The sequence below is a fragment of the Suncus etruscus genome, chromosome 5 (genome assembly GCF_024139225.1).
Source record: "Suncus etruscus isolate mSunEtr1 chromosome 5, mSunEtr1.pri.cur, whole genome shotgun sequence".
Lineage (NCBI taxonomy): Eukaryota > Metazoa > Chordata > Mammalia > Eulipotyphla > Soricidae > Suncus > Suncus etruscus.
The window spans coordinates 17,724,580-17,740,549 of record NC_064852.1 but is presented as its reverse complement, the minus strand read 5'-3'; the positions used below and the strand labels follow the sequence as shown (position 1 = coordinate 17,740,549).

General features: G+C 48.5%; 2 protein-coding genes across 10 annotated transcripts in view; both read left to right on the top strand.

The window, feature by feature from the left end:
- ASB6 (ankyrin repeat and SOCS box containing 6) overlaps positions 1 to 15,970 on the top strand; it is a 370,010-nt gene that overhangs the window by 18,372 nt on the left and 335,668 nt on the right. The gene's annotated exons all lie outside the window — the stretch shown is intronic.
- Positions 6,003 to 15,970, top strand: part of FNBP1 (formin binding protein 1) — a 126,061-nt gene continuing 116,093 nt past the window's right edge. For all 9 annotated transcript variants that reach the window (XM_049774033.1, XM_049774039.1, XM_049774038.1 and 6 more), the window contains exon 1: positions 6,003 to 6,278. In XM_049774033.1, the coding sequence (XP_049629990.1) occupies positions 6,255 to 6,278 (24 nt within the window). In that variant the 5' untranslated portion in view covers positions 6,003 to 6,254. The remainder of the gene's footprint in view (positions 6,279 to 15,970) is intronic.

The window sequence follows — 15,970 nt, the reverse complement described above, 5'->3', positions numbered from 1 at the left end:
GTTTTTGGGTCACACCCGGCAGAGCTCAGGGGTTATACTTCTGGCTCTATGTTCAGAAATTGCCCCTGACAGGCACAGGGGACCATAAGGGATGCCGGGATTTGAACCACCGTTCTTCTGCATGAAAATCAAACGCCTTACCTCCATGCTATCTCTCCGGCCCCAAAAGGAATAGTTTTAAGTTCTTCCTAAAAGATAATGCTGGGGCCAGAGCAATAACACAATGGGGAGAGAGTTTGCCCTGCATGCAGCCCATGCAGTTCAATACCTGGCATCCCATATTGTCCCTAAAGCCTGCCAAGAGTAATTTCTGAGCTCAGAGCCACAAGTCATACCTGAACACCTCCAGGTATGTCCAAAAACAAAAATAAAATAAAAAAAAATAATGATGGGGGCCGGAGAGATAGCATGGAGGTAAGGCGTTTGCCTCTCATGCAAAAGGTCATCAGTTCGAATCCCGGCGTCCCATATGGTCCCCCGTGCTCGCCAGGAGCGACTTCTGAGCATGGAGCCAGGAGTAACTCCTGAGCACTGCCGGGTGAGACCCAAAAACCAAAAAAAAAAAAAAAAATAATGATGGAGTCTGGAATGATAGTATAGTGAATAGATAGGTGGATCAATGTAGGGTGTGGTCCAAAAGCAAAACAGAAGAGACAATGTGGTATGAATAATATTTTTATTTTTTCCTTCCTCGCCTGTGCCTGCCTCCCCTGGAAAGTATTTTTAGTTTATTTTGGGTCACACCCTGGTCTCCTCTCAGGGATAACTCCTGGTGGGGTTCAGGGGATCATATGGGGTGGTGGGGTCAAACCCAGGGCATCTGCCTCCCAGGCAAGCACCTTACCTGTTCTATTACCATTCAGGCCTCTGATTTTACACTACATCTGCTGTGCTTTTTTTCTGTTCTTGTTGCTTCTATCCCTTTTAGACTCCTGAAGCTTTTTATTAATTTATTTTGGATTTTGGGCCACACCTGTCGTTGCTCAGGGGTTACTCCTGGCTGTCTGCTCAGAAATAGCTCCTGGCAGGCATGGGGGACCATATGGGACACCGGGATTCGAACCAACCACCTTAGATCCTGGATCGGCTGCTTGCAAGGCAAACACCACTCCGGGCCCTTTATTTCTTTCTTAAAAATCCTCATGCTTTCAAGTCTCCTACAGTTATCACCCAAATTTAATGAAGTTAAAGTGTTGTTTTTTGTTTTTTTTTTTTACGTTAAAGGTATTTGTAGGAGGATGCATTTAAGTTGGTTCTAGACAATTGTGTTCCTGTAGCTTTGAATAGGTTCCGATATCTGTTTCCTGCTTATTCATCTTCAAAGGTTTCAGCTTGATGTGGTCTCTACTTTTATTTTCTGCTGTTCCTTCCTCTTTATTTCTTTCATTTCCTTTTTTTTTCTCTCTCTCATTTCTTGAACTTCTGGTGGTGCTGGGGGACCATGTGGTGCCATGGATCAAACTTGGGGCTCCCCACTTACTATATTTACTGCAGTTTGCAAAATGTCTTTCATAAGCACAATTTTTGTTTGTTTTTTTTGGCCGCTCCTGGCTTTGTGCGTAGAGAATCACTCCTGGTGGGCTCGGTGGACAATATGGGATGCCGGGGATCAAACCTGGGTTGCCTGTGCAAGGCAAGCACCCAATCTGCTGTGTTATCGCTCCAGCCCTCATTAGCATACTATTTAAAAAATGTCTGTCCTATTGTGCTAGAGATAGTACTTTGGGAAGGCATTTGCTTTGCATGTAGCTAACCCAGATTCAATCTCTGGCATCTCATATGATCCCCTGAGCACAACTGGGTGTAGCTCCCAAAAAAGAACACCCCAAATTTATCTTATTAGACATTAAAGATTTTGATTGTTTTGGGGGTCACACTCAGCAGTGCTCAGGAATTATTCCTGGCTCTGTACTCAGAAATCACTCTTGGCAGGCTCGGGGGAACCAAATGGGATGCCGGGAATCAAACCGGGGTCCATCCTGGGTCTGTCATGTGCTAGGCAAACGCCCTACCACTGTGCTATGGCTCTGGCCCAAGATTTTTTTTTAATTTTATTTATCTTTTTTTTTTTGGGGGGGTCACATCCGGCAGCACTCGGGGGTTACTTCTGACTCTACGTTCAGAAATCGCTCCTGGCAGGCTCAGGGGACTATATGGGATGCCAGGATTTGAACCACCAACCTTCTGCATGCAAGGCAAACAAACACCTTACCTCCATGCTATCTCGCAGGCCCTTCTGGACCATGATTTTTATTTTTATATTTCGGCTGCACTCAGGGGTTACTCCTGGCTTTGCGCTCAGAAATTGCTCCTAGCTTGGGGGACCATATTAGGTGCCGAAGATTGAATCTGCATCTGCGTGCAAGACAAATGCCCTACCTCTGTGCTAGCACTCTGGCCCCAAGATATTGATGTTTGTTTTTTGTTTGTTTGTTTTTGGGTCATACCCGTTTGACGCTCAGGGGTTACTCCTGGCTAATCGCTCAGAAATCGCTCCTGGCTTGGGGGACCATATGGGACACCAGGGGATAGAACCACGGTCTGTCCTACGCTAGCGCTTGCAAGGCAGACACCTTACCTCTAGCGCCACCTTCCCGGCCCCTTGATGTTTGTTTTTATGTTTTTTATTTTTTTGGTTTTTGGGTCACACCCAGCAGCGCTCAGGAGTCACTCCTGGCTCTACGATCAGAAATCGCTCCTGGCAGGATGGGGGACTACATGGGATGCCGGGATTCAAACCTCTGTCCTTCTGCATGAAAGGCAAACACTTTATCTCCATACTATCTCTCTGGCACCTAATGTTTAAATTAAAACTAGATTCACTTATGTTAAGCCTAGTTACTTAATCACAATTTTTTGTTTGTTTTTGTTTTTTTGGGTCACCCCCTGCTGCACTCAGGGGTTACTCCTGGCTATGTGTTCAGAAATTGCTCCTGGCTTGGGGGACCATAAGGGACACCAGGGGATCGAACTGTGGTCAGTCCTAGGTCAGCCGCATGTAAGGCAAACACCCTACGTTTGCCTGCATCACCCCTCTGGTCCCACTTAATCACAATTTTATTTTTTGGCAGTGCTCCGGGGTTTACTGCTGGCTTTGCACTCACAAATCATTCCTGACAGGCTTAGGGGACCTGTCAAGCTCCCCAGTTAATCACAATTTTTATACTTTCAAAATCAGTCTTGTCCGGAGCTATAGGACATCAGATAGAGTGCTTACCTTGCATGCAGTCAATCCGGGACAGATTTGGGTTCGAACTTCAGAATTGCATATGGTCCTCTGAGCCTGCCAGGAGTGATTCCTGGACATAGAGTCAGTAAACCCCTCAGCACTGCCAGGTGTAGCCCCAAAACCAAAACAAATGTCTTGGATTTTAAATTATTATTATTATTTTGATTTGGGGGCCATACCTGGTAATGTTCAGGGGTAACTGCTAGCTCTGCATTTAGGAATTAACTCCTGGCAGTACTTGCGGGACTATATAGGATGCAGGGAATCAAAACCAGGTTGGCCACATGCAAAGCGAGCACTCTTACCTGTTGTACTATCCCTCTGGCCCCTCAAAATTACAGTTTTATTTATTTTTCTTGTTTGGGGGGGCTCACTGGTGATAGGGATTACTCCTGGCTATGTGCCCAGAAATCACTCTTGGCTTGGGGGACCATATGGGACACCGGGGAATCGAACCCTGGTCTGTCCTAGGCTAGCAAGGGCTTGCGCCACTGCTTCAGCCCCATTAAAATTGTAGTTTCGGGCTGGAGAGATAGCATGGAGGTAAGGCATTTGCCTTGCATGCAGAAGGACAGTGGTTCGAATCCCGGCATCCCATATGGTCCCCCGAGCCTGCCAGTAGTGATATAGTATATATATATGATATAGTATAGAGCCAGGAATAACCCCTGATTGTTGCCGGATATGACCCAAAAACAAACAAACAAACAAAAATGTAGTTTCAATAGCTTTTAGTAACATTGAAAACTATGACCTCCAGTCGATTAGTTTCTCCTTTTTTAAAAAATAAATAAATAAAATAAAGTTTTATTGAAATCTAGAAAAAGGAACCAGGACTTTCTTGGACTGGAGAGAGCTCAACTGGTCTCCATACTTTGTATGCCTAGTTTAATTCCCAGCACTACATTCGAGTAACCCTTGAGGACTTCTCTGTGTGAGCCAAAAAATAAAAAAACAAACAAACGAAAGCCATTAAGCGTGAGGTGGACTCAATATGTGCCCTGGTCCTTTCACAGGCTCTTTTTACCTTTCAGTTCTTTAGACTTCCTGGTTCTTTCCACTCCTGACGAACAAATTCTCACTAGTGGTCACTGCTTTATACTCTCAGAATTTAGGGGAGCTTAGATCACTGTAATGAAGTGAAAAAATACCCACAACTTTTAGGCTAGGAAGGGAAACAGGCAATCATCTACAGGGTTGTGAAAAGTGTTACCAGGTCAGTCCCCTCAGGCACTCAGGTTGCCTCAGGGAAGGTCTCTGGTCGGTGTCTGTTTGTCTGTCAGCCTGTCTGGAGCCCAGTTTCCAGAGTGCAAAATAAAATATTTAAACATAGGCTAACAACAAGCAGAGGGGCAGGTGGAACTTGGAAGTGAAAACAGATTAGAGCCAGTTTAGACAGTTTAAATGTCTTCTAATTGTCTGACAAAGGAAGTAGACTTGGAGACTTATCTACTAAATCGTGGTTTGGGTTTTTTTTTTTTTTTTTTTTTTGGTTTTATTTTGTTTTGTTTTGACAACACCCAGTGGTGCTCAGGGCTCACTCTTGGCTCTGTGTTCAGGATCACTCCTGACAGGGTTTGGGAGACCTTATGTGGTGTTAGGAATTGAACCCAGGTCTTCAGCATGTAAGGCTGCACTATCACTCCGGCTCCAAGATATTTAAAATATTCTGTTTATTTGAGGAGGGGGTATACGCAGCGGTGCTCAGGGCTTACTCCTAGCTCTGTGCTCAGAGATCACTCCTGTGGGACTTGGGAGACTGTAAGTAATGCCAGAGATCCCCCAGGTTGGGTGTGTGTAAAAAGGTGTGTGTCCTACCCTCTTTCCCATTTTGGGCCCAGCGCCTCATTTTTTTTTCCACCCCTCATCAGCAGTAACTTGCTTTGGAGTCTAGCCGTTCCTAATTGGAGCCACTTGGCCATCCTAATATGTAGAGATCAGAAGCAACGGAAATGGCACCCTGATTCCTTCAAGGGCACGCACCTTGGCTCACAGCCTCGAGGCCCCCGCCTGTGTGGGGTTAGGCAGCGGGGTCTCCCTGGGGATACTGGGCTTTGGGGAAAACCGCTTAGAGAACTCGGATCTCTCTCCAGCAGCAGCTGGGTGCATGCAAGCAACCTCAGGCCTAAGTCCAGCACCTCAAACGACAGGGGTGATGTTTGCCAATCACTAAAAAAATAAATAAGCATAAAAAAATTCTGTGTAGTGACTTCGGAGTCCCCAGTGCCAGGCCCAAGCCGGCGCCATCCTTCCCGGGAGCGTTAGCCCTGGAGCTCCGCGCCCTAGAGATGCCAAACTGGGGCCCGGGAGAAAGGATGAACGAGCGGGAACCAGGGCCTGGGCGGGAGGTGTGCGCGTGTGCGACCTGTCAGACAGACCACGCCCCTCAAGACCACGCCCACTCATGTCAATTACTAACACGCCCCGCCTCCACCAGACCACGCCCCTCTCCGACAAGCCCCGCCTCTACGGACCAAGCCTTGCTCTGATAGGCCCCGCCTAGAAACACCCCCCTCCGACACGCCCCTCCACCACAAGACCCCGCCCTTCTCCGACGAGCCCCGCCCCTACAGACCTCCGTCCTGTTCTGATAGGCCCCGCTTAGAAAGACCCGCCTTCTCCTCCTAGCTCCGCCCCCACAGATCCCCGCCTTGCTCTGATAGGCCCCGCCTAGAAAGACCCTCCCTTCTGATAGGCCCCGCCTCGAAAAGACCCGCCTCCTTCTATAAGACACGCCCCCACGAGACCACGCCCCCGGCTCTCGGGTTTTGGGGCGGGCGGGCAGCCGCGGCGGCGGCGGCGGAGGCTTCCTCGGGCCATTTTGCTGAGCTGCGCCCGGGAGCGAGGACGATCGTTCGGCCGGGAGCACCCCCGGGACCCTGAGTGCCGATCGGCGGTGACCAAGCGGACTCCGGCTTTCCTCGATCGCGATCGCGGGGACCTCGAGGCTCCTGGAGCTCTCCGGGGAGGGGAAGCGGAGAGCCGCACCCCGAGAGCGGCGCGCCCCATTCCCGCCCCCTGCACCATGAGCTGGGGCACCGAGCTCTGGGTGAGTGAATGATCGGGGCGCTGCGGGGCTGCGGGGGTCTCCGGGGAGGGCTGGGGCGCTCGGACAGGGGTGGTCCCCGCGGCCTGGGCGCCAGGCGCGAGTCCAGGGGGGCCCCACATGGCTCCGGCCCCAGCCCGCGCCCCCTTCCACGGCACCCCGAAACCCGCGGGGTGCAGGCGCTAATCAGCCCCCTGAAACTGCCTGATCGTGCATGATGAAGGGGATCCCGGATTTTTTTTTGGGGGGGGTCTGCACTACTGCAGGGGCGGCCTCGGGGGAGGCTTGAATTTGAGGGTGCAGAAGCAAGAAGCGGTGCCTCCTCCCCCTTTCCAAGTAGGGGCCACTGGCGGTGCGGTGGGGCGCGCGGTGGTGGTCGTTTGTCGCGGTGTCGCTCGGCTCTCCTGCCCGCATGTGACCCGGCACTGCGGCGTGGGGCCTAGAGGGGAAGGAAGAGGCGTCGGTGCAGCGGTGGGTGAGAATTCGGGGACCCCTTTCCTCTCCCCAGTTTAGGAGAAAGGGCCTTGGCGTGCGGCACCCCCTTTGCACAGAGGCAGCCCGCATCCTGGCTGCTCCAAGGCTGGGGTTCCCTCTCTGATCCTGGGGTACAGATCTGCCCGAGCCAGCACCCCTGGTGGGTGACTGGGTGGTCTGGGAGCAGAGTAGGGTTTTAGGGGACATACACTGGGCAGTGCGGTGTCCCCCAAGGGAGAGTGGGCCGAGCCTGGGCATTGCCCAAGTCTCAGCGCTCTGGAACCGTCCGTGAAAGGTGCCTAAGGGAAGCGATTTTTTTTTTTTTTTTTGGCCTGTGTTGGGGGGTAGGGGTTGCGGTGGGGTGCTTTGGAAGTCCAGGCCCAGAACTCTCAGGTCAGAGAAAAATAAGATTTTTATTATTATTATTGCAGCCATTGGAACTCAGCCAGCCTGGCCTTCATTTCATTTGCCTTTTTGGCTTTAATTGCTTTTTATTTTATTTTTATTGTTTTACATAACTATTGTGTATGTGCCTTAAAGGTTTAAGATCATTCACTCTTATCAATTCTCTTACTCTAATAGGGCTTTCGAATTCTTCGGGCTCCTCTTCACCCTAATGTATTTAAAAAAAAAATAATAACTGATGGGTTGAAAATACACTCATAGACACATCTCTTCTTGCCAAATCTATTCCGTCTTGTTATGCTGTACCCCTTGAATCCTCTTTCTCCACTCTCTCAGGCTCTGGGGCTGCTCTAGGATGCAGGGAGCAAATTCAAAGTTCATTTTGGTAAAGAGAATCTAAATTTTGCCACGGTTTCACCCGCTTATGGTCCAACCCAGCCAGGGGAGGGAGACACAGTGTAGTTCTCAGTGAAACAGTGGAATTAAGGGGTAGTGACTGATACAGAAAAGAGCGGTGCTTATCCAAAGGGATCCCAAAAACTAAATCTCTGATTCCCATATATATGTATATTCTTTTTTGTTTGTTTGTTTATTTTGGGTCACACCCGGTGGTGCTCAGGGGTAACTCCTGACTCTGAGCTCAGAAATCGCTCCTGGCAGGCTTGGGGGACCATATGGGATGTCGGGGATTGAACCCAGGTCAACTACGTGCAAGGCAAACACCTTATTGCTGTGCCATTATTTTTGCCTCTGTTTTTCTTTTTCTTTTTCTTTTTTTGCTTTAGGGCAATACCGTTCAGGGCTTCCTCCTGGCTCCTGGCTCTACACTTAAGGAACACTCCTGGGGGAACTAGGTTGACCCTATGGTGTGGCAGGGATTGAGCCCTGGTTGACCACGTGCAAAAGGCAGATGCCCTACTTGCAATACTATCAATCCGGCACCCCTCTAATTGCCTGTATTCTGTACAGGGGAGGCAGGAGGAGGGAAGTAGAAAGAGGGAGCCGCAGATGGGAAATGGAACTGGAATTGGAGGCTGCCAAGTGTCTGCTGGACTTGGGCATGGTGGGGGAAAATGGCATGGTGAGGTGGTGCTTGGCTGTGCTGGTGATGGGCTTGAGTGGGCCAAGCCCGTCTCTGCTGGACAAGCTGGCAGCACCCTAGACTGAAGCTGTGGGAGCAGATCCTCCAGAGGGGCCCACAAACCCCGACGTTGTTTTTCTCTTCAGGTGTGTGAACAAGAGTGAATGATCAGGGGCCTAGAGAGACAGTACAGTGAGGAGGGTGTTTGCCTTGCGCTCATGACTGACCCAAGTTCAAGGTTCTGCATCCCATCCTGAGCCCTGCTGGGAGTGATTCCTGACTGCAGAGCCAGGAGGAAGCTTTGAGCACTGCTGGGTGTGGCCCAAAACAAAACAAAACAGATGGGCAAGGGCAGTTGGCAAAGAGTTAAAGACAGTGGGCAGGCCTTGGCCCTGGAGTGGGAGCACTGGCTGACATAAGAAGTCCTAGGATGGATGGTTTTCCTGGTCTTTAATGGTGATGTCTGGAATGGAACCCAGGACCTGGCACATTTGAGGTTAGGCCCTGCCCTTGAGCCCCAATCCTCCAACTTTGACTGTTATAGCTGTTGTTGGTTTGTTTGGGGACCACAGCTGGTGGTGCTCAGGGCTTACCTGTGGCTTTGAATTTAGGGATCACTCCTGGCAGTGGGCTGAGGATTGCACCCCTGTGCTGTGCGTCAGTGAAGCGCATTTCCCACTGTACTATGACTTTGGCCCCCCATACATGTTTTCTAAGGGGAATCAGGGATTGTGCTGAGAATCCAGGCCTATGTGCAGCACCCCTGGTGGTGGGACCCAGGGTGCCGAGCGCTGGGCAGCGGTTTGGGCCACTGATGGATGGTTTGCCTTGTGCAGTGGGTTTGGGATCCTGCACAGGGGTAATGAGATAATGATGGGGTGCTGACCCAACTTGGTTAGATTCATGTTCCGGACTGGAGAACTTATACTATGGTTTGGGGATCTGGGAAGTCTTTGCTAAGGAGGGGCTTCCCCTCAACTCTCTAGATTTTCATAGGTACCATCAAGATTGATAGATTTTGGAGCCTAAGTGATAGCACAGCAGGGAGGGCCTTGAATGCAGCCAACCCAGGTTTGATCCCTGGAATCCCATGTGTTTCCCGAGCCTGCCAGTAGCAATTTCTGAGTGTAGAGCCAGAAGTAACCCCTGAGTGCCACCAGGTGTGGCTCAAAAAGCAAGAAAAAAATTGATTTGAAATAAATCAAATCCAGAAAGGCATTAAAATGACAGGTTTGGGGGGGGGTCTAAAAAAGAAAGTACAGCAAGGAGGTCTCTGGCCTTGCACTCTACAGACGTGGGTTTGATCCCCAGCATCCTAAATGATACCCCTAAAGCACTGTTGGAAATGGTTCCTGAGTACAGAGCCAGGAGTAACCCCTGAGCACTGTTGGGTGTGGTCCAAAACTGAAACCAAAACCAAACAAACAAAAAATCCTACAGGTTTTATGGTTCAGAAGGGCTGGAGTACTTGCTTTGCATGCAGGAACCCTGGGTTGGATCCCCAGCACCGAACTTGGGGGCCGGGCGGGTTATGGTAAGGTGCCTGCCTTGCCTCGCTAGCCTAGGACGGACCGGGTTCGATCCCCCGGCATCCCATATGGTCTTCTGAGCGCATAGCCAGGAGTAACCCCTGAGCGTCACAGGGTGTGGCCCAAAAAAAAAAAAAAAAAAAAAAGAGTCTTATATATTTGGGGCCGGAGAGATAGCATGGAGGTAAGGCATTTACCTTTCATGCAGAAGGTCATCGGTTCGAATCCCGGCGTCCCATATGGTCCCCCGTGCAAGCCAGGAGCAATTTCTGAGCACAGAGCCAGGAAAAACCCCTGAGCATTGCCGGGTGTGACCCAAAAACCACAAAAAAAAAAAAAAAAAAAAAAAAAAAAAAACTTACAACTTCCTAACCTACAGTTTATATAAAAGACCTCTCTTAAACCACATCCTGCATCCTGTTTCTTAAGGAGAGTAAGCTCTCTCTCTCTTGTTCTCCTCTCTCCTCTCTCTCTTCTCTCTCCCCCTCTCTCTCTTGTTCTCCTCTCCTCTCTCCTCTCTCTTTTCTCTCTCTCTCTCTCTCTCTCTCTCTCTCTCTCTCTCTCTCTCTCTCCTTTCAACACTTCTAAGAGTAAATGTTTATATTCTAAAATCTTTTTGAATAGTTAGGAAGGGTCAAGACCATATTTTAAAATACTTGGACTGATTCTGGCACCCATTGAAGCATGATATGGGATGACAGGGATCAAACCCAGGACAACAGCATGAAAGGCAAATGCCCTACTTGTTGGCCCTACTTACTGTGCTGGTTGATCTTTTTTTTGGGTGGGGGGCACACTCAGCGACACTCAGGGATTACTCCTGGCTCTGCTCAGAAATCACCTATCCAGGGTCTGCCCTGTGCTAGGCAAATGCCCGACCATTGTGCTGTCACTCCAGCACCACCCTTAAGGATTTTTCAAAAGTAATTTGGGTTAATAAAAATGGTTCCAGGACTGGAGAGAAGATAGTACATACAGCAGGTAAGGTGCTTACCTTGTACACAATTGACCCTGGTTCAATTCTCAGCACCACCAGGATCAAAGCCAGAGCTCAGAGCCAAGAAGGAGTTAAATTTGGAGTATCATCAGTTGTGGTCCCCCCCCAGCAAAAAATAAAGGCAATGAAATGTTTTTCTACACTGTTTTTATCTTTCATCAACATTAAAACTTCTTAAAACATTTTTAGTGTAGATGTACATAGCTTTCTAACCCCATACCCAAGGTACTATTTCTCTCCATTATTTTTTTTTGGGGGGGGGCACCATACCCAGCAGCACTCTTGGCTCTGTGCTCAGAAATCAATTCTGCCAGGCATTGGGGACCATATGGGATGCCGGGATTCGAACCACCATCAGTCATGAGTTGGCTGTGTGCAAGGCAAATGCCCTACCGCTGTATTATATCTCCAAGCCCTCTCTTCACTATTATTTCAGGTACCCCACCCTGTAATCTTCCTAGCCGACAACTTTAAAATATTAATAGACTAAAAAAGACAGACCAATATGCATCTATTAGAAGCCATTTGTGTGTGGTAAAGGGCACTTTCTTATACCAGAAAAAGCATGTATCAAGTATAATTTATAATGCTAGTTTTCAGCAGCAATCAAAAGAGAGATTTATGGGGCTGGAGAAATAATACAGGGGTGGGGCTGGAGCAATACACAGTGGTAGGGCATTTGCTTTGCACATGGTTGACTCAATACAGACTCAGATTCGATCCCCAGCATCCATATGGTCACCTAAGTTTGCCAGGAGCGATTTCTGAGCGCAGAGCCAGGAGTAACCCCTGAGCACCTCTGGGTGTGGCCCAAACCCCATGCCCCCCCAATACTAGGGGCTAAAGTGCTTGCCTTGTACGTGGCCATCCAGCATGATGATCCAGATGGTCTCCTGTACTACCAGGAGTGAACTCTGAGTACAGCCAGGGGTAAGTTCTAAGTTTCCTGCTTTTTGCATATGGCCCAAAAAAGCAAAAATGATTTATGATTCTTCCTCTTTTAGGTCCATACCCGGCATTGCTCAGGGCTTACTGTGGGTGCTGCACCCAGTGAATTACTCATGGTGGGGTTCAGGAACTATCTGGGGTGCTGGGATCAAACTTGGGTCAGCCATTTGCAAGGCAAGCGTCTTACCTGCTATTCTATCTCTGGCCCCACCCAGACTAATCCTTCGAGCAGGACTTCCTAAACTATTTTTCACTAGAAACTCTTTTATTAGTTTGTTTTTGTGTTGGGGGTTACACCCAGCAGTGCTCAGGGGTTACTCCTGACTATATATTCAGAGGACCCTATGGTATGCTGGGGATCAAGCCATGTGCAAGGCAAGAGCCCTTCCCATTGTACTATTGCTCTGGCTGCCACTGGTGTCTCTTTTTAAGATAATCTTTTAAGGCCAGAGAGATAGCATGGAGGCAAGACATTTGCCTTGCACGCAGAACAGTGGTTCGAATCCCGGCATCCCATATGGTCCCCTGAGCCTGCCAGGAATGATTTCTGAGCATAGAGCCAGGAGGAACCCCTGAATGCTGCCGAGTGTGACCCAAAAAAAAAAAAAAAAAAAAAAAGGTATACTTTTAAAATTTAATCACCGTGAATTACAAAGTTACTAAGACACTTATGATTGAGTTTCAGGTACATTGTTCCAACATCCATCCCTTCAATTCCACCAATGTCCCCAGTTCTCCAGTTCCCTGCTGCTCCCCTGTGGCAGCCATTTCCCCTCCCCTAGTGTTCCCTTCCCTAATTCAGCTTCCTCCTCCAACCCCCCAACACGTTTGTTTCCCCCTAAGACCAGTTCTCCTTGTTCTTCATTTCTATTGCCATCAGGCATATGATGTCCTCTGAGATGTTTCTTTTAGTTTTCTTCTTTTAGGTTTAAAAAATTATAATTATTATTTCTTTTTGTTTTGGGGCCACACCCAGCAGTGTTCTGGGGTTACTCCTGACTCTTGGCTCAGAACTATATGGTATGCCTAGAATCGAACCTGGGTCAGTTCTGGGTTGCTGCATGCAAGGAAAATGACCTACCCGCTGTGCTATCACTCTGGCTCCTAAAAATTATTTTTGGTTTTGATTTTGGTTTTGGGGTCACATCCGGCAGCCCTCAGGGGTTACTCCTGGCTCTACGTTCGGAAATCGCTCCTGGAAGGCTCAGGGGACCATACGGAATGCCGGGATTCGAACCACCGTCCTTCTGCATGCAAGGCGAACACCTTACCTCCATACCATATCTCCAGCCCCTAAAAATTATTTTTTTAAACACCACGGTTTCCCAGGTTTTTTTGTTTGTTTTGTTTGGGGCCACACCCTGTGGCGCTCAGGGGTTACTCCTGGCTATCTGCTCAGAAATCGCTTCTGGCAGGCTCGGGGGACCATAAGGAATGCTGAGATTCGAACCACAGTTGGTCCTGGGTCGGCTGCTTGCAAGACAAATGCCCTACTGCTGTGCTATCTCTCCGACTCCTCCCAGGTAGTTTGTAATACAGGTTTGTTTGTTTGTTTGTTTATTTTTGTGGTTTTGGGGTCACACCCAGCAGTGCTCAGGGGTTATTCCTGGCTCCAGGCTTAGAAATTGCTCCTGGCAGGCACAGGGGACCATATGGGACACCAGGATTCAAACCGATGACCTCCTGCATGAAAGGCAAACGCCTTACCTCCATGCTATCTCTCCAGCCCCACAGGTTTATTTTTCACAGTTAAAAAATTATTCATGAAAAACAATTGTTCATGATTGAGTTTCAGTCTTATAATGTCCCACTTCCTCACAGTCACATTTCCTACCACAAATGTCCCCAGTTTCCCTCCCGCCCCCCCTGCCCTCTCTCCTACCTGCTTTTGTGGCATTTTTCTTCTCTCTCTCTCTCTCTCTCTCTCTCTCTCTCTCTCTCTCTCTCTCTCTCTCTCTCTCTCTCTCTCTCTCGTGCTCTCTTTCTCTCTGTCTCTCTCTTGTTCTCTCTCTCTCTCTCTCCTCTTTCATTTTTTTTTCTTTTTAGACACTGGTTTGCAATATTGTTTCTGAAGGGGTGTCTTGCATATCACTTTCCCTCCTTTCAGCACCCAGTTCTTTACGAGATTGATTGTTTCCAAATCTCATTGTCATAGTAGAAGTTTCTTTATAGGGGCCGGGCGGTGGCGCTAAAGGTAAGGTGCCTGCGCCTTGCCTGCGCTAGCCTTGGATGGACTGCGGTTCAATCCCCCGGTGTCCCATATGGTCCCCCAAGCCAGGAGCAACTTCTGAGCACATAGCCAGGAGTAACCCCTGAGCGTTACCGGGTGTGGCCCAAAATCCAAAAAAAAAAAAAAAAAAAAGAAGTTTCTTTATATCCCACATATGAGAGAGATCATTCTGAAATCTGTTCCTCTCCCTCTGGCAAACCTCACTCAACACCATACTCTCTAGATCCATCCAAATTATAGCAAAGTGTATGACTATCTTTCCTTACTGCAGAGTAGTTTTCCATTGTGTATATGTGTACCACAGTTGCTTTACCCACTCATCTGTTCTTTGGCACTTGGGTTGTTTCCAGATACTGGCTATTGTGAATAGTGCTGCCATGAACAGAGGAGTGCAGATGCCTTTTTTGCATTGTACGTTTGGGCCTTTGGGTTATGTCCTCTTGAGTGGAATTGCTGGGACATATAAAAGCTCAATTCCTAGGGGGTTTTTTTGTTTTTTTTTTTGTGGAACAGACCCATTGATGTTCAGGGGTTACTCCTGGTTCTGCACTCAGGAATTACACCTGGGGAGGGTGACTTTATGGGATGCTGTGGATCCAACTCGGTCATCCATGTGCAAGACTAATTCTTACCCATTGTACTATCTCTTCAGCCCCTCAATTCCATGTGTTGGTTATTTTTTTGGGGGGCGGGGGACATACCTGACAGTGCTCAGTGGTTACTCCTTGCTCTGCGCTCAGAAATCGCTCCTGGCAGGCTCAGGGGACCATATAGGATACCAAGGATCAAACCCAGATCAAATGCCCTATGGCTGTGCTATCACTCTGACCCCAATACCATGATCTTTTAATGCCTACTGCTTTACAATACAGGTTTTTTGTTTGTTTTGGGCCACACCCATTTGACGCTCAGGGGTTACTCCTGGCTATGTGCTCAGAAATCGCTCCTGGCTTGGGGGGACCATATGGGACTCCCGGGGATGGAACCATGGTCCATCCTAGGCTAGCACTTCAAGGCAGACTGTACCTCTAGCGCCACCTCTCCGGCCCCTGTAATATAGTTATATTTTGTTTATGGCCCACACCCTGCGGTGCTCTGGATTACTCCTGATGGGCTCAGGGCACCATATGGTATGCTTAGCATCAAACCTGGGTCAGCCACATGCAATGAAAGAACCCAACCCGACCTGTTGCACTATCACCCCAGCCCCTGTTTACTGCTTTGTAAAACAGTTTGAAGTTGGAGAAAGTGATGCCTCCTATCTTCTTTTTCTGGAGGATTGCTTTAGCTTTTTTTTCCCCCCAAGGATCACTGTTGGTGACTCTTTAAAACATTTTTTAAGTGAATCACCATGAATTATAAAGTTACAAAGATATTTATGACTGAGTTTTAGAGACACAATGTTCTAACACTAATCAATCTCTTTGCCAATGTCCACTTCCCTCCGCCACCCACTAGTGACTCTTTGTACTCTAGAAATTTTCTTCCCTTGTTTTCCTTCCTTTATTTTGCTTCTGCACCAATGCAGTGGTGCTCAGGACTTAACTTCTGACTCTGCTCAGGGTTCATTCCTGATAGTGCTCACGAGCCATACTTGGGCGCATTGCCCAATAAATTTTTTTGTTTTTGGTATTTGGGCCACACCCAGCAGCGCTCAGGGGTTACTCTTGACTCTGCACTCAGAAATTACTTGTAACAGGCTCAGGGGAATATATGGGGTGCCGGAGATTGAGCCTGGGTTGGCCATGTGCAAGTCAAAGGCGCCCCCCTGCTGTGCTATTGCTCTGACCCTGAAGAAATTTTTTTATGACTCCAAATATCTAGTATTATCACTCCAGTCCTAAATTTTTTTTCTTTCTTTCTTTTTATTTTTTTGGTTTTTAGGTCACACCCGGCAGCCCTCAGGGATCATTCCTGGCTCCACACTCAGAAATCGCTCCTGGCAGGCTCGGGGGACAATATGGGGTGCGGGGATTCAAACCGATAACCTTCTGCATGAAAGCAAATGCCTTACCTCCATGTTATCTCTCT